Raw genomic sequence first — 18,482 nt, 5'->3', positions numbered from 1 at the left:
ACATACCCAAGACCCCGCGATAAACAGTGTATAAAGAAAACAACAACAACAAACAGCTGACTTTGCTTCTCCGATGTGGAGGAGATTATAAAAAGCATCTGTTGTGTCATAAATGATTGTGTGTTGTTCCACTTCAACAATCAGTCTCTCGTTGAGACCCTTCGATCGATCTTTGATCACCTGGTGCCACCGGTCATGACTTAACGTTGATGTGAAGTTGTAAAAAGCTACATGAACTGCGTATTGTGTTTTATTTTGAAAGGGGGCGGAAGTTTATTATGTTGATTCTGTGTCGGATTTCCTGTCTGGTGCGCAGTGCTCTGTTGAAATTAACGAGGTTCAGCCGCGGCTCGCGGTAAAAAAGGAATAAAACGGAAAGCCCGCGCCGTGGCACGGTGAGCCGCTTCTGGGACGCGCCCTGTGTGAGTGCTCTCATTGGCTGTGTCCGAAATCACTCCCTAACCACTATATAGTGCACTATATAGTGCCCACGCCATTTTGTAGTGGTGTCCCAATGTTTAGTGTCCACTATATAGTGCACTGCATGTATCCCACAATTCACCGCGAAATGTAGTGAACATCCGATGGTCACTAACCGAAGCAAGATATCCCATCATGCATTGCCGGAAATTCTCTGTGCGCGGAAAGTGAATATGGCGGACGGACGGGAGACTGTGTACAAATGTAAGTATTTTTAAAACAGGTTGTTAATAGTTTGTATATATGCAATACTATTTAAAAACTTACTGGGGGGTACGCATTAAGCCATTACGGCACCAATCATGGCTAGCGACCGAGGTCAGTACTACAGGTAACTGTTAACGCTGTTCGTCATGTTAAACTACAGCCTATTATAATTCATAAGTAATGTCAGCGAAATTACATTCAAGTGTCAAATAAGCACGGGAGAATCTTGTTAATTTATTGTAATCTCGCAGGGACCGACGACGATGTGGCAGGATTAATCCGCCTGAGGAAGGAAAACGATCGCCTTTTTTCAGGCAAACGCTTCGCCTCCGCAGCCGGTTGGGAGTGAGTAAAAGTTACTTCATTCTTCTGAAGCAGTGACGTTATCTTATTAAGATGAAAACTGACAACAACTGTAAAATGACACGGACTTTTGACTAAATATCATAAGCATTTGACACTGACAGCATTAATGATTGTTAATTGTCGTTGTTTTTCATCCTGTACGTGTTTTTTTTTTTTTTTTGAGCTATTCTGAAAGAAATGGGGCTGACGGGCGTGGTGACCCCTGCCCGGGCGGGCAAAAAGTGGGAGAACCTAAAAAAAACATACAAGGTTAGGATGCATCATAATTAACTAAAGCTCTATTTTGTGAAAGCATAGATGAAAGTACAGTGACTTTAACCTTTGTATATTTTCTTTGCCGTGTTTAGCATTATAAACGAACACTACAGTAATATCACATCAAATGTGTGTATATTGCAATGTGTGCAGGAGCTGAGAAAGCCACCAACAGGGAGTGGCACTGAGTCAGGGGAGTCCACTGCCAGGGATTGGAAGTGGTTCTCCCTCATGGATGAGGCAATAGGTGGGAGGCCTTCTATTCGACCTCCTTGTCTTATTGCCTCAGCCTGGGGGGAGACCCCACCAGTCTCAGCATCAGCCTCCCCTGATTCAGTGCCACCAGAGCCAGAGTGTCAGGGTGCTGAGCAGGACTCAGAGTCTGAAGAGCCAGCTCCACCAAAGCGACAGCGGCGTGATCCAGTTTTAGAACTGTTGGAGAGGCAGGAGAAGAGGGCAGAGGAGAGGGAGAAAAGGGAGGAGGACAGGGAGGAGAGGCTTTTGAACCTCCTTGAAAAAATAGTAGAGAAAATGTAAATTAGATTAATAAATAACAAAAAGAAATGTCTCACTTTGTTTTCAATTGAAATACAGTTCTTTATCAACTTAACTACTAAATTATAACATATGAACATTTGAACAAACAAAATTACAGAGAACATATAAAACAGAGAACATATAAAACAGATCAAAGGGTACTGAAACTATTTACATGAATTACAACTTGAACCAAGAGAAGATAAGAGGGCAGAGGAGAGTGACAGGTGAAATTAGGTTAGAGAAAAGAGAATAAACATCTAAACATTGATTGTGATTTGATTTCTTTCTTTTTTCTCTTAATAATCATGGTCCTGCAGAGCTGGAGGGTTGTTAACTGGCGCTGAAACAGCAGCAGCAATGCGACCACGCAGCCGTTCTCCACATGCCAAATCTGGCTGTACCTGATCTCCGCCATCATCCGGCCCCAGTGCCTCCTCCACAGGCTCCAGAATATCTCCATCCTTTTGGCAGAGATTGTGGAGAATTGCACAGCAAGCTATCACTTTGACAGCAAATTGTGGCTTCACCTCTAAGGCCTTGAAAAAAATTGAGCGCCACCTGGCCTTCATGATCCCAAATGCCCTCTCAACCACGGAACGGGCCTTGGCGTGGTGCCTGTTGAATCTGGCCTCAACAGGGTTTCGGACAGGCTCCCTGTAAGGGGTGATGAGGGCGAGTGGTTCTGAGGTGCAGGGATACCCACCATCTCCAAGAATCTGGAAGCCTTCAGGTGGATATAATTTCTGGACATAAAGGGGGCTGTTCTTTAAAACTCTGGCGTCATGGACAGAGCCAGGGTACCCAACAAATATGTCCAGAAACTGGCACTGGTGGTCACACACTGCTTGTAGTTGGATAGAATGAAACAACTTTCTGTTAAAATAGCATTGGGCATCAGCACTTGGTGGCTTAATGCGGATGTGGCAGCCGTCAATGCTGCCCACAACCCTGGCAAACGCTGCAGATCCAGCCAAACGTTCGAACCCTGCCCCGGTTGTTTGGAGCTGATCAGCTGAGGGGAAAAAGATCAGCCTGTTCTTCAGCCTGAGGACTTTTTCGGTGACCCTGTGGATGATGTCATGGACCGTTGATCGTGGGATGGCAAACGCTCTGGACACGACACGGTATGATGTTGCGCTTGCCATCCAGAAGAGGAAGACCAAAACCTCCAGGTCATGACCCCAGCCGTGGTCTAGTGGAGAGCGAAGGAGCTGGATAAGGTGGGCAACAGTCAGTCTTGAAAGGCGGAAGTCTGGGCGCAGGTCACTCTCACCATCAAAATAGATGACCAAGACGGGGACGTGAAGGTTCAGGCGACAGTACTGAGATGGGTGACCACACTGTAAAGAATAATTAAAACTGATAACATTGTGTCATGAAATGATGTGTAATAAAGTTATGACAATACAATCACACTCTGTTGGGTTGTTTATAATTACCATCATTAAAAATTATATTGATAAAAGTGATGACAAAAGCCTTTATTGTTTATCAATGATAATTGTTTTGTAAATCATTTATAAACATTATTTGGTTGTAGAAAGATGCAACTATCATTGATAAATGGTAAATCAATATTTAAACTTATGAGAGATGGTTGCAGCTTTATCTAGAAAATGTACATAGATCGTTTAATAAGTAAAGCTTAATTCGCCATTTATTAATGATGACTAGTACAGTGTGTGACTAAAAGCTGTTTGACAAGCACTGTGGTAGGCTATGAAAACCAATTGGCTCTATTCTCAGGTCCAGCGGGGGGTGTAGTTTGACGGAGGATAGTTTATTGAATTAATTAAAGAAAATGATTTTTAAAAAGTAAGCTATCACTCACAATTTGACGACGTCTTGCTAGTCTTAGAAGAGCAGCGCATCTTCTCCTTTCTCTCTCTCTCGCTATTCTAGTTCTCCTCCTGATCATCAATAATTGAATTATTGATAAAACCAACACAGCCAGACTGATAGTAGACGGCATTTCTATAGCGCTACGGGAGTTTTCTAGAATAACGGTGCGTGAATAAGTGTTTTTTTCGGCGGATGGATGAGAGGATGAGAGGCGCGAAACAAATTCATGAGTTGTGGAGCAGTACAACAGTCACGAGGCCAGTTTATTCTATTGTTTATTTTATTACATATTTCAAAACAAGGCAATTTAAATGGCTTTCTACATTCATTAAAAAAAAAAGTGTAAAACGAACAGCATATAATTAAACATTCCAGTAGATTATACTGTAACGTTCTGTTACTAAAGAGCCAAGAGAATAAAATATAAAAATATGCTTAAATAGAAAATAAAAAACGAAAATAAAACGCACAAGACAGTAATCAAAAGACTCTAATTTAATAAAAATGCAGTAGTAAATGGACAAGACGACATTAAAGTTGTACGTTGTAATTGTGCGACAGCAATGACGTAATTACCGGCGACATGAGAAGTGTCCGAACATTTCTTCTGTTGAGCTCACTATATAGTCCACTACATTTATTTCCCTATGTAGGGAGTAGGGAGTAGGGAATGAGTGAGTGATTTCGGACACAGCCATTGACTAGACTGGCTTCTGTTTGCTACGGTGACCGCGGCGGTGCCGTGCCGCTTCCGTTCCGCGCCCTGTGTGAGTTGGCCTTAACACTCGCCCGGTGTGAGAGGACTCACAGCAGTCCGTCGCCAGCTGATTGTAACGAGAGACCGGCTGCGCCGTTAACGTAAAGACAACACATGGAGCGCCCGGTTTCATCCGCCAGGAATGCACAAACGGACACTGCAGAGCAGGGACACTTCACCGGACCAGAACTCATGTCCGGAAAGGGATCGGGCCGCAACAGATGCGTGCCTACCTGTCCTCAGGCGTCTCTTGTTAGCACGCCGCTAACCAGCCAGCTGATTGTAAGACCACAAGTTAGACACGGAGCCAGCAGACCCAAACGGCAAATCAACGCAACTGTTCTTTATGGACCGGTAATGTACTGTGCATTTAGCTTTACATAGCTTAACACGGCTAAGCACGAAACTGTTAACTTTGTTAGTGTATTTGTTTAGTTACATACCTGTGTTTTTATTCTGTTCATGTTGTGATCTGTGCCATCATATTTGATGAGATCACAACAGGTGTATTTTAGCAGTTAAAGGTCCAGTGTCATGGTAGATGAACCACTGTTCAACTGCTGTGTTACGGTGTGGTAAATACAGTCAGACGTGTTTCATGCACGTGCACGTGTAAATAAGTGGGACGCACATTCTTTCTAGTGCGCGTTCGATCCCGAATCCCGTGCTATTACTTTTCTAAGAGATTTGCAAGTTTTTCACGAATTTATTCATGAAAAACTGCGAAGATGCGGCAGCAACCCCCCATCCTCAGCCTCATAGGCTGCCATGTTAAAAAGGTAGGAAATTTTCTGGAGGAAAGCAGAAGTAACCTTTCTCTGAATTGCTCTCAAGGACACATTTCTTCACTTATCGACACAAAACAAATATGTAGACGTTCAGGAAGGGTACAGGATGCTCCCAGTGATTTCGGTTCAATGATTGGAAATACGGTTTGGCCAGAGATCCCTCCTCTTCGAGGGGTGGTCTCAGCATTTTCAGCAATGTCTGGGTCAGGATTTCCAACTGACGTTCCAACTGACAACAGGTGCAGTAACTGCTCTTAGAGCAGGCAGGAGCCCAGTGGCGGCCATTTTAGCAGTTATTGGCTTAATTTGAACTTGTCTGTGTAAAATGGCAGACAGAGACAGCAGAGCAGCTAGCGTTAGCATGCTAATGTTAACATGCTAATGTTAATAGCTAGTGCATCAGCGCTAACATGCTAATGCTAAAATGCTAATGCTAATTGCTAGCGCGTCAGCTGCAACTGTGTCTAAATAAACATGTTAAAAATGACTATTTGAGGTGTGCTTTTTGAATACAGACCCCCAGCAACAGCCCACTCGTCACTCTCAAAATTTCTGCAGGAATTTTCTAGTACTGAATTTTCTGAGCAGTGTCAGTAATAATGTATAGGGGCGACGGGGCCAGAGTCAGGCACACTCAAAATTTCTGCAGGAATTTTCTAGTTATACTTAGTTTCGTATTGCGGTCATACTGGGTGGAAGCGTCACAATGGAGCACCCATCCATCCATTCTCTTCTGCTTATCCTGGGTCAGGTTATGGTGGCAGCAGGTCACTCCAGACGCCCTTCTCCCTAGCAACACATTCCAACTCCTCTTGGGGGATCCCGAAGTGTTCCCAGGCTAGATGGGCTATATAGTCCCTCCAGCGGATAATTGGTCTGCCCCGGGGTCTCCTCCCAGTTGGATGTGCCCGGAACAGTTCCAAAGGGAGGCGCCCAGGGGGCATCCTAATCAGATGCCTGAGCCACCTCAGCTGGCTCCATTTGACATGAAGAAGCAGCAGCTCTCCTCCGAGCTCCCCCCGGATGGCCAAGCTCCTTACCCTATCTCTAAGGCTGAGCCCGGCCACCCGGCTGAGGAAGCTCATTTCGGCCGCTTGTATCCACAGTCTCATTGTTTCGGTCACTAGGGGTTGGAACATAGATGGACTGGAAAATCGAGAACTTTACCTTCTGACTTAGCTCCTTCTTCCCCACAATGGTCTGGTACAACGTCCTCAGTACTGCAGATGCCTCACCAAACCGCCAATCCATCTCACACTCCATTTTCCTCTTGTGAACAAGACCCCAAGATAGTTGAACTCCCTGGCTGGAGCACATTATATTGAAAGGGGTTGCCAATATTATGGCCCTCTGATGGCCAACATATTAAAAACACTGTCAGGCTACACAGACCCACTGTGCGCTTTTTTTTTTTTTAGGACAGTTTTACAAATAATTTTTGTAAAATTCATTTCATTGAAATTAAAACGAAATTAAATCGAAATTAACCTGCATGCATTAATATCAAGGTCTGCAGTAATGGCAACAAAATGGACTTATTTACACTATCATATTAAATATCATTATACTGGTGCAAAGTTTCAACATTCTCTTAAGACAAAATGACAATGAATTACAATGAATGATAAAATGACCACAGTAGCAGATATGGTAGTAATAATGACAGTAATAATATATGTAGTGGACGTCGTGCAGGATCACAGCAGCAGCCACGATCCACGAGAACCTGCTGGACGACAGAGCACAGAAACTCCGGGGAAGTTTGGTTAGTAACATGCATTAATGAGACATGTATCTTTTGTGTTCTTCTTGGTCTTTTGTGGAATGGTGTATGCATTTAAAAGAGAATCTGTCACACACACACACACACACACACAAATGACCTGACAGGCAGTAGTCAATTGCTTTGCTTCACAGTCCAGCTGTGTGTGTCAAACAGTTGACAGGAAATGTCTGTCCCTCCAATCAGCAAAGGCAACAGATCAGAGGAAAACCTCAACATTCCCTCTATCATTCCTTCATCCTGTCCTTTTCTCCCTCCTACGCTCTCTCTCTCTGTTTCCTCTTGCCTTTACCTCCCCTCTTTCTCCCCCTACTTCTCTCCCTCCTGCAGCCAAAAATGTGTTTATCTCTGAAAAAAGCCCAGGCTGAAATCACAGCGACGGTGACGACTAGAATCTGTCAAACCCTGGTATGGCACACCATTTTAACTTACTTGAAAGAGACACTATTTATCAAGGGTGGTGAGAGAGGGAGATAGTGAGGGATTGAGTGAAGAAGAAGAGAAGAGGGAGTTCAGGAGGGAGAGGACTAAAAAGACAGAAAAAACATGGTAAAAAAAGGAAAGTTTTCTCAACATGTTTTTGGAGTGATTTGGAAACTAGGACAGAACAGGAATTGTCCCAACGTGGCCCAAAAGCATCCCACCCACTCAAGCCGCCCACGTATCACCCCGAGGCTTCTGTTCCAACGAAAGAGAGACAACAAACCAATTGCAGACCTTTTAAGGACTAACATGGAGAGAGGAAGGGTGAAAAGCTCCATGAAAAAAAATCACATTTTTTAAAAGTTTGGAACTAAACAGGCTGATAGAAGTCATGTCCAAAAAAGTACATCCAGATTGCTTGATACACACATACACTGAGAACATACACACACTCACAGTCACCCAAAAGAAACAAGATCAGCATAAATAAAGGGGGCGGCAGTAGCTCAGTCCATTGGGACTTGGCTTGGGAACCGGAGGGTGGCCGCTTCTAGTCCTGCATGGACCAAATATGGAAGGTGGACTGGTAGCTGGAGAGGTGCCAGTTCACCTCCTGGGCACTGCCGAGGTGCCCTTGAGCAAGGCACTGATCCCCCCCAACTGCCCACTGGGCGCTTCTCAGGGGGGCTGCCCATCACTCCACCATCTCTCTCCAAAATTTTATGTAAATAAAAATAGAGTATAAAAAGGATTTCCCCATTCGTGGGATTAATAAAGTATGTATATATATCAAAAGATATTCAGAAATAGAAACAATGCCATTAAAAGGAGTGTGATTTTGTTTCAGTTCGATTTGAATCAAGGCAATCCAGACTCTTTTCGTCTGTTGTTCCCCTTTGGTGGAACGTCCTACTAGATCAGGGGCGTCCCTCTCTACCTTTAAAAACCTCCTGAAGACCTCCAGCTCTTCAGAGAGGACCTCCTCTCTAACAATACCTACAACTGGACATGATAAATCTACCCCTTTAAGAACTGTCACAGCACTTACTGCTGCACTAACACTTTCTTATCACACTGTACCTTGATTGTTCCCTACTCTCCCTAGTCTCCCTAGTCGCTTTGGATAAAGGCATCAGCTAAATGACTAAATGTAAATGTAATCTAATGTAATGTTACAGATACGCTGATGATCCATGTTTTCGTCATCTTTGTTGTTAAGATGGCATTGCCACATATGAGCTTTAAAACAGCTCGCGAAACCTACAGGTCACGCATGCACTTTCCATTCTTCATTCTGTCAGTGGAACTACGTACAGGGTTTGAATAAGGACATTATTAGCCTTGCATAACATGCTGACTTGATGGTGGGAAACTAGGTATATCTGTCCAAAATAAACCACCCTCCACCTCTGCTACACATATTTTTTTCTTTTTCTTTCTGTACACAAACAAAATGTAAAAAGCAATTTGTGGTTATAGGGCGGTTGTTGATGAACAACAGTTTATTTGTCCACCCAAGCTCCTTGGGTAGCTGGAAACAGTGAGTGAACACAGGTTTTGGTTTTGATCTGTGTAGAAGTTTGAGATGTTATATTCAGCACAAAATGAGGAAGTTTGTTGTGTGGTCTCGACAGAGTAAAAAAGAAAATCATGATCATTGAGCGAGGGAAGAGCCACAGGGTAATTCAAATCAGAAGATTTCCCTTTAGAAAGGATGGACGTGCTCCACGCAACTGCAATCCTATTAGAGATATTAGACATTGTATTGATAAAAACACAAGTGTGGGTAAAACAAACAACATGATGATGAGTTTGCTTTTCTCATTCTTCGTGTAGCGAAGCAAATATGTTAAAAATGTGTCCTCAGGGTGATGTTAGGCCCATATTAAGTACAATAACACTAATTTGTCACATCTGTATTTGTTAACCATCTGTACAGAAAACAATCCATGTGAATAACTGTACACTAAAGTCAATTTTGAGTTGTTGTTTTTTTCTCGAGTGATGCAAGAAAAAAAAACAAGGCAAGTTTATTACAAGTGTGAGATTGAGATAAATGATTCATACACAAGTGGAAATTCAAAAGACGCACACAGAGGAAACATACATAAGTTAATCAGCTGCACACAAATAGAGATCAGAGGTATGCTCAGTACTCGAGTTGAGGGGGGAGGGGGGGGGGGGGGGGTCAAAATCATCCCTCTTCTAAAATGGTCATCCCTTCTTCCATCCCTTATGGCATTTTATCAATGCATGTGAAAATTACTTATATTTAACACTGGAAATAGAATTACCATTCGACATTTAGGGGGGCTTTATGATAATCAGTCTATTACCTATGACAGCGGTTTTCAAAGTGTGAGGCGCGCCTCCCTTGGGGGGCGCCAGAGGACTTCAGGGGAGGCGCGGCGGGGAAAAAATAAAAATATATCTTACAAAGATATGTCTCATCACTGTGCGATGAAAACTCGGCGAGCTAGCCCACAAAGAGTAGCAACAAAAATCCACAAAATGACACAGTATGTCTTATCTTTGCTGTTTCGTGTCAAAAGTTTTATTTCAGCGCGAAGAAACGCTGCTAGTGTCTCTGCTAATGTCTCTCTGCTAATGTCTCCTGCTATGTCTCTGCTTTAGTTTGAATCAATCACGAAGCTTCTGGTTGTTACATAAAGACAAAGAGGCTTTGACAGTGAAGTGAGACCTCTTGCTGCGATATACTACCTTTGGGTTTACTTCATTCTGGATCGTCATTGGTGGGTCAAAGGTGAATGTGGGCGGTACTAATAGATTCTCCTGACTCTGATTGGTCGACAGGTGACAGGTGTCAATCATCCACACTCTGTGTTGTTTTAGCCTTAGCAGCACCGCTAGCTGCTACCTGCTGCTTTATATTCTTTAATACCGCTTGTTTCAAACATCGCGTCGTCTTAAAACTCGAAGTCTTCTTTCCTCCTCCTTAAATTGTGTTTTTTTTTAAGTAATGATGTTTTTTAACAAAAATGTGTTTAAATGTATTTAAATATGTTTAAAAACACACAAAAATGTTAAAAACATACACAAAGTTGCGTTTTTAGTTGTGGGATTTAGGATTTGCCATGTCTAGCAAGTCACCCTAAAATTGACTAGAATGCAGGAAATTGCATCTAAGAAATACAACATTTTCTGGGGGAGAACCCACAGACCCCCCTGCTGGAAAATATGTCACATAAATGAAAAATTTCACCATCCCCCCTGGTTTCATTTTACAACTCGACTACTGGGTATGCTGAATATGCAGAGCTGTTTCTGTTTCATCTGTCACCCACTGCTTTCAACTAACTGTACCGCAGTGTAAAAATCTGGCACAACATCAAAAAACATTTTTCAGTTTTCTTTTCTTCAGTGTAATCTGTTCCCACATTTGGAATCTCATCAGGAATCACACTGAATCTGTGGCTTGTCCAAGTCCAAAGACTCACATGTCCCACAGAGGCAGCAAATGATGCTCCACAACGTGTTGGACTGAGAGATCCACATGATTTTTTTCACACTGTTGCCTGTAATGTGATTCAAATATCTAGTGTGTCTTACTGGTGTTGGTAGAGGAAAAGTATTTAGCCCAAATCAAATCAAATCAAATCAAATCAATTTTATTTGTATAGCCCAAAGTCACAAAGTACATTTGCCTCAGAGGGCTTTACAATCTGTACAGGGAGTGACACCCTCTGTCCTTAGACCCTCGGTTCCAGTGAGGAAAAACTTGCCCACAAAAACCTTTAACAGGGAAAAAATGTGGAAGAAACCTCAGGAAGAGCCACAGAGGAGGGATCCCTCTCCCAGGACGGACAGACGTGCAATGGATGTCACGTGTACAGGACAAATCAACACAAACATATTGTACAATGACTGATAAAATGACAATGAATTATAATGAATGATAAAAATGATTACAGTAATAGATATGGTAGTAATAATGACAGTAATAATATATGTAGTGGGCGTCATGCAGGATCACAGCAGCAGCCACGATCCACGAGAACCTGCTGGACGACAGAGCACAGAAACTCTGGGGAAGTTTGGTTAGTAACATGCATTAATGAGACATGTCCACAGATGGTAAGAGAGAGAGAGGGAGTGGAAGCGAGGGGGAGAGAGAGAGAGAGAGAGGGTTTTCGGTAAGGGAGATGTGACTGCATCTTCAACCAATACCGTGTCTGGCCAGGCATAACCCTGGGGCAACCCAGTCTCATATAAAAACGTACCCTGGCTACGTTGGTCCAAAGTGCAAAAACGTAGAGGGGTTACAATAATGGCCCTTGAATTGTGTGACTGTTAAATTTTTTCTGCTTATACTTTTCCTATGGGTTTGCGTCCAAGTCACGTGACCTTCAAGATTCCGGCAGTGAGAACAAAAAACATGGCGGACATTTCTCCCATTTTTTGTGAAAAAAAATCAATATTTTAAGTTTGTTTCTGCATAAAAATGCGTTTTGATTACATTTCTAGCGAGAAATATATATTTTATTTTCATAATATTCACTCGGTGAATGTACATAATCACTAGCTTGCTCATTGTTACGAAGATTTTTCAGACCTCACCAGAATAATGTAAAACTGAAACGTTTTGGTTGCTATGGGCGCTGCTATCGCCTAGCATAGCTGTGGCCCTAGAATCCACATTTCCTCGATTTCGCTCCATCTGACGGATCAAACCCTCACCCACTACATGCGTTGCGTCTGAGGTCGATTTGCTGATCAACACATTATTCCGTGGCAGCGGGAGAAATGAATGTTTACAAAGTGACGAGTTACGATCAGATGCTTGTCCGCTGTGTTTAATTTTGAAATCTACCGGATCCTCTGTGCATTTAACTTCCTGTGCGGTGCGATATCATTGATGGGTTTTGACGTGTGAAGAAGAAGAAGAAGAAGAAGAAGCAGCTGCTTCCTTGTTGGAATCATTGTTAGCTGTTTGAATATTTTCACTTTGTAAGAATATGGACTAGCGTGTTATTTGTGGTGTTACTCCTCGATCACGATATTTAAATAGCCATGTAGTGTTCTGATGACGTTTCTTATGACATACACAGTGCTGCCACCACGTGTCTGGTCTTAGTAATAACTTATTTCTGGTGTATGATCAAGTTTTTGTCTGATTGGAGGTTAATTAATTGTATTTATATTATTGGAAGTATGCAATATCTATCTATGTGTGAAGGAGAGAGATGTGTCAAGCTTTTGCAAACACAACGTGTTTTCTGGTTTGCTACAAAGTGGGAGTCTTTCAGGCTTTTGAATTTTTTTTAATATACTGTATAAACGGTATAACAACATACACACATACACATTCCTGAAGTGGATAAAACAAAACAATGGAACATTTTGAACATTTTTTACAACATTTAATTTGTGGTGTTTTCCTCCGTCACCCACTGTGGCGGCCAAGCTTTCCCACTGTAATAAAAAGAGATTGTTATTCATTTAGTTCTTTACATCAGCCATTAATTAAATTCAAATCATGACAAGGTTAGGGGAATGAGGAACAGCAAGCCACTTACAGTTATGAACTTACAGTAAGCTGATAACTGTAAATTACCTGTCAATGGTAATATTTTGGCATCCATTGTAAAAGACCTCTGCAATGTGTTTTACTTTAGCATCCCAATGTCCACATGTAATCAAAATTCAATGTAAAGAAAAAGGAAATCCTTGCGTAGAATAAATTGGTGATTATGTCTAACATATGTCTCTCCATTATGGCAGTCAGGTTTATCTGCTTAAAGCACCACATACAGATGTAGCAACTAAAAGTTCCCATGTTTCCGTGACGGGACCGTGACGGGGCCGTGACTGGTCCTTCACAGGTCCTTGAACGGTCCTTGGCTGGTCCGTGACCGAAATGTAATCCCCCGCGATGACGTAGTCAGTGAGGGCCCGACTGGAAACGCCCCTAAGCAGTCTGTGTGAAAACCAGCTGCAATGTCTCATTTGTCCACGGGGAGGAACAGTGATGTTCCGCTCTCACCGTAGACTGTCTAAACCAGTGGTTCTCAACTGGTCTGGCTTCGGGACCCACCATCACCCCTAAAGGACAAGCCGTGACCCAAATTGAGGAAAATTTTCAACTTCTCAAATTTATTTAATGAAAAGATGGTGCAGTTTGGTGGGTGTCTATTAACATTACAAGGCTTTATCGCCACCTACTGTGGCGATTGTGAATAGACGAATAGACGGCACTCCGTGGCATAAAAAATCCACTTCAAAATAAAAGCACAGGATTTTGTTCTTAACATTTTTTTCCCAGGCAAAGGCCCGCGACCCGCTGAGAACGGGTCTGCGACCCAAAAGTGGACCCAAAAGTGGGTCGCGGACCCACCAGTTGAGAATCACTGGTCTAAACTAAGACACATCTGAACAGACACGCTGGGGTGAGCCGATCAGCTGATCAGCGGATCAGTTGATGGGGAAAAAAAAGTTGTGATAAGATAACACTGAGGCAGCGCTGCAGCCGCTCGTATCTGCAACTCTATGTCACGCACAACAACAACATGCCAACATAAACGTGTTATTAAAGAAAACTCCGCTCGTAACATCTGTAACATAGCCTAGATGTTGTTGATTTAAAGCGCAAATGGAAAGAATTACGGGTGAATCAAGTATGAAATAAGTAAAGTATTTTTGGTTTTAATAAAGTTTGCAGTATAAGCTTACAAAACCATCAAACATATATTTAGGCACTCCATGAAAGACTTTATTCGCAAGGAGGCTAAGCCAGTTTTAGCCTGTGTTCCAGATTAGGAATAAAGTCCAGCAAAACCAGTTGCTACTGTATAGTATACAGTACTCAAACCAGCTGCATTTTCCGCTCTGTGATTTGTGACACTGGGAGACCAAAACGCCCATCAAGTGCAAACAATGAGAATGCTAATGAGGTGTTTGTATGGTTTACCTGGCCTAAAGCGTGCACTACAGTAAATACCTGCATAACAAAGGGCTTCCAAAACGCTCGTCTCTGCAGCTCTATGTCGCGCACAACAACACCAAGCCCTCCCCTCCAAATAAACTGTTATCGCGTGTATCGGCAGGTCTGACACAGGCCTGGCAGCCCCGTGACGTCCGAACCGTTATTGTAACTTTTTTTAAGGGTTAGTTTGTTGTTTACATGCAGATAAGTGAGAGAGAGGCGCGAACACAAGAGAAGAGACGCTCCTGTAATTATGCAAAGACTAGTGGTGGCCATAGATTAATGCACCAATCGAACAGCTGATTGCGCCAATGCCGGCCGGAATTAGCGCGATCAGCTATTTCCCGGAGTAAACAAAGGCAGCTGTCCACGTGGAAGCGGCATTTAAAAAACAACACCAAGAAAAACAACGAGAAAAACACGACAAAAGCACAAAACTCTATAAAGTGCTAGAGAGATCAGGACTCCACGGAGTTACAGTGAAGAAAACAAAAGAGAAAAAAGTCAAAAAGTAAAAAAGCGGCTGGAACAGCTTTGCGAATAGATTAATGGTGATATTTTTTTTATCGCCCGATAAGAGTCTCACGTTAACGCAGATAACGGCCCACCACTAGTGAAGGCAGAACAGACTAGATGTTGTTGATCTGGTGAATGGTGACATGTTAGATATAAACACCTTAAATTTAATATCAATTCATGAACACGCTCAAATCATACGGCTACTGTATAGTATGCAGTAGTCAAACCAGCTGCATTTTCCGCTCTGTGATCTGTGACACTGGGAGACCAAAAAGCCCATTACTGTAAGTGCAAACAAAAGATTGAGCAACAAGAATGCTAATGCGGTGTGTAAGCTACGTCATCTCCAGGTAGAACTGTAAAAAAGTTCTGCGAGAGAAGCACCATCTCCTGGTCATACCCTGTAATCACATGAATGGGTGGAGTTACAGTAAAAAATAGACACGCCCAGGAGAAGGAGGGGGGTCACTCGAGTCACACTCGGCAGGCAGCCGGCTGGAAATCAGCTGGAAGACGGCTGCCATTCAGCTGGCGTTCAGCTTGAACAGGAACTTTTGAGTTGCTACTACTGTGACTGATAAAATACACAAATACTGTAAAAGTTAAACTAAAAGCTCAAAAATTGTCCGCCCTCTTTTGGGCCTGATGTGATAGCACGTTTTGATAAATGAAACTCACTCTCAGTTGCTTTGCGTAGTAGATCTCTGTTTCCTTGTGCTACTTAGCGTTTATGTTTAAACTTTAGGCAGCATGCAACACATCATTATTTAGTTTTGATTCTAAACAATTAATCCATCCATTTAATCTCATGGTACCCACATGCACCAAATTATAATTCATTTAGATTTGAGCAAGAGTTTTGCACAAAATAAATTAAAGGCAAGCCACATATAGATGGCTATCCCAAATACATCCTGTTCAGTTTTGTGGCTGAAGCAATTATGTATATTAAAATTGAGTTGCACTTACATAGTGCTTTTATAGTCTCTGGGACCACTCAAAGCACTTTTACAATGTTCATCACTTTCACCATTTTACATACACATTCATACAGCACTTTTTGCAGACAGGCTATCGAGATTGGATTCCCACGCATTCACACACCCAGCCAACTATTACTTGAAGTTTTTAAGTACTAAGAATTAGGCTATTCCAATCAAAACTATGATACATTGTACATACCAGAGTGAACAGGGCTCCCACTCCACCAACTTCATTTGGATCCCCTGAAAAAACATTAAAGTTGGGGGGTTAAGGGGTTTCCAGTTGGGGTGCTTGCAATTCCACTGAGTATATCGAAGACTTTTAATCATTGTAAAGCTAACCTTTAGCATTTTGCAGCGGATCACCCTCTTCACTGAGTAGTAAGGGTCCCCTTTTAGGATCCCATGGTTACATTCTGAAAGAGAAAAAAAAGCACTTGAGTTTGACCTCATACATCTTCATCAATGTATTAAAATGATTTTGAGAGACAACACATGATACATTTATGATTTAATTATATCTGGCTAAGAAAAAAGAATCACTGTATTTGAAGTCTGATTTGAAATAGTGAAATGTAAATCTAGGAAAGCTTAATAACCTGTGGGTGATTTCCCCCCCCTCAGTTTCCTCCTTGTGGACATGTGTGCAGAGGCTGTAGAATTCCTTGGCTCCTTTTTACTGTTTGCAGACATATCTGTTGAGATTAAGACAATGTTTCTGTGAAGATCCTATAATCCTATATCCTATAATCTCAATATTGATGGAAGTTGTGTCTTCCAGACTGATAATGCTTCAATTCACAAGGCACAGGGTCTCACTGTATGATTTATTAAGTATGAAGATTCTGTCAATCTGATTCAATGGGTTTTACAAACCCCAAGTCCAATGAAGCTGGGACACTGTAAATGAAAATAAAAACATAATGCAACAATTTGCAAGTTTGTTAAATTTAATACTCTACAAAGTCAAGACATTTAATCTTCAAACTGATAAACTGTATTGTTTTTTAGCTAATATTAACTCATTTTGAATTTAAGGCCTGCAACATGCTCCTAAAATCCTGGGACAGTATCAAAACTGGTAATGTTTGGAACATTCCACAGGAAACTCAAATCTTTATTTCCTTAACACCGGGTAACACCGGGATGATCAAAATAGGCACAAACTAAACTAGAACTACAAAAAGGCAGGGCCAACAAAAAAACAAATCACTCTTTTGAGGAACAAGAAGAAAACAACAAAAAACTAGACTACAAGATTAATTCAGACTTTGACAAATATCTTTATTGATTTTTCACTTAATTAGCAAACAGGCACATATGCACAAAAACAAAGCAACAGGAACAAAAGGAACAAAAAGGCACATTAACAGACACAATCATCAGAGACAACAGTAGATATAGAATCTGGACATTAACATTGGTTAGTAAAATAAAAGAGTGACATGAGCAAACAAAGGACAATAAGTTACACAGTGTCGGATAGACCTCCTCCTTTTACAAATTCCATAAACGCATCCCAGATCTTAACAAATCTGTTATACTTCCCCTTGATCAAGTATGTCAATTTCTCCATAGCAATACAATGCAATAGTCCTTCTGCCCACTTTTGTTTACATGGCCTATACATAGATTTCCATGACAAAGCAATTTTATGCTTTGCTTCAAGTAGACTATATATGACCATTGATTTCTCATACTTACTGAGTGCACAATTTTTTGGGAAAAGTCCCAGTATACAAAGCTTAGGGCATACTGGGAGAGATGTATCAATAACCTTAGACAAAGTTAGTAAAGTAATTATCTCCTTCCAAAATTCCTGGATAATGGAACATTCCCAAAGGCAATGAAATAGTGTACCTTTGTGTGTACCACATTTAAAGCATAGATCAGGTGTGTTAGGATCCATACGATGTTGTGCTACAGGAGTGATATATATTCTCATAAGCCATTTGTACTGAAGTAGTTTGAACCGAGTATTTATTGTTTGGACTTGGCTCTGTAAACATGCATACTTCCATTTTTCAACAGTAATTTCTTCCTTAAGATCTAGACACCATGCACGTCTTTTATCCTCTGAGGATTCTTTTGGTTTTGTAGTGATTATTTGGTAGAAACGGGAGATAAGTCCAGGTTTACCACAATAATTCACAGCTATCATTTCAATAGAGTTCAAGGAGGGCAGGCTCAAGGAGTTTTGAGTTTTTGTTATGAAGTGCCTAATCTATAAGTACTTGAAGAAGTGTTTAGCATCAATATTAAATTTTTGTTTGAGATCAGTAAAACTTAAAAGTACATCTCTATCATAAAGATCTGATATTTTGTTGATACCTTTATTAGCCCATATCTTAAAGCCAAGATCATTGGTACCTGGTGTGAAATGTTTATTTCCCCAAATAGGAGTGAATCGGGACAAAGCAGCATTTTCTTTCAAGTAGTTCAATACCTCATGCCACACAATCACTGTATGTTTAACAAAGGGGTTTGAGATGAGTTTCTTCAAAATAGAAAGCTTTGCTGAATGAAGATACAGCTTGAGGGGGATTTTTGAGGTTGTACTTTCTTCAATCCTCACCCAGGTGGGAAGTGATGTAGT

General features: G+C 41.7%; 2 protein-coding genes and 1 long non-coding RNA gene across 3 annotated transcripts; 1 reads left to right on the top strand and 2 right to left on the bottom strand.

The window, feature by feature from the left end:
- Window positions 1-524: 524 nt before the first annotated feature.
- On the top strand, window positions 525-1,855 carry LOC113744867 (uncharacterized). The gene is made up of 4 exons (XM_027275926.1): window positions 525-684; window positions 939-1,032; window positions 1,215-1,302; window positions 1,462-1,855. The coding sequence occupies exons 1-4, from the start codon at window positions 585-587 to the stop codon at window positions 1,843-1,845; spliced, it is 666 nt and encodes a 221-aa protein (XP_027131727.1). The 5' UTR covers window positions 525-584; the 3' UTR covers window positions 1,846-1,855.
- A 289-nt stretch (window positions 1,856-2,144) lies between these two features.
- On the bottom strand, window positions 2,145-6,498 carry LOC113744868 (putative nuclease HARBI1). Its single transcript, XM_027275929.1, has 2 exons — window positions 6,403-6,498; window positions 2,145-3,188 (listed from the first exon to the last, which is right to left on the bottom strand). The coding sequence occupies exons 1-2, from the start codon at window positions 6,496-6,498 to the stop codon at window positions 2,145-2,147; spliced, it is 1,140 nt and encodes a 379-aa protein (XP_027131730.1).
- A 5,821-nt stretch (window positions 6,499-12,319) lies between these two features.
- On the bottom strand, window positions 12,320-17,639 carry LOC109141900 (uncharacterized). Its single transcript, XR_003461877.1, has 4 exons — window positions 16,486-17,639; window positions 16,229-16,302; window positions 16,086-16,129; window positions 12,320-12,874 (listed from the first exon to the last, which is right to left on the bottom strand). It is a non-coding gene; the product is annotated as an uncharacterized LOC109141900 (long non-coding RNA).
- Window positions 17,640-18,482: the final 843 nt, after the last annotated feature.

Source organism: Larimichthys crocea, unplaced genomic scaffold, assembly GCF_000972845.2.
Source record: "Larimichthys crocea isolate SSNF unplaced genomic scaffold, L_crocea_2.0 scaffold255, whole genome shotgun sequence".
In the NCBI taxonomy this organism is placed as follows: Eukaryota; Metazoa; Chordata; class Actinopteri; family Sciaenidae; genus Larimichthys; species Larimichthys crocea.
Note: the sequence above shows the minus strand (reverse complement) of the source record. Positions and strands in the feature narration are given on the sequence as shown.

Coding starts and splice junctions, on each gene's coding strand:
- LOC113744867 (XM_027275926.1), top strand. CDS start 585: ATGGTCACTAACCGAAGCAAGATATCCCATCATGCATTGCCGGAAATT. Junction 685..938: donor ACGGGAGACTGTGTACAAAT/GTAAGTATTTTT, acceptor GTAATCTCGCAG/GGACCGACGACGATGTGGCA. Junction 1,303..1,461: donor ACCTAAAAAAAACATACAAG/GTTAGGATGCAT, acceptor CAATGTGTGCAG/GAGCTGAGAAAGCCACCAAC.
- LOC113744868 (XM_027275929.1), bottom strand. CDS start 6,498: ATGGAGTGTGAGATGGATTGGCGGTTTGGTGAGGCATCTGCAGTACTG. Junction 3,189..6,402: donor AGAAGGAGCTAAGTCAGAAG/GTAAAGTTCTCG, acceptor TATTCTTTACAG/TGTGGTCACCCATCTCAGTA.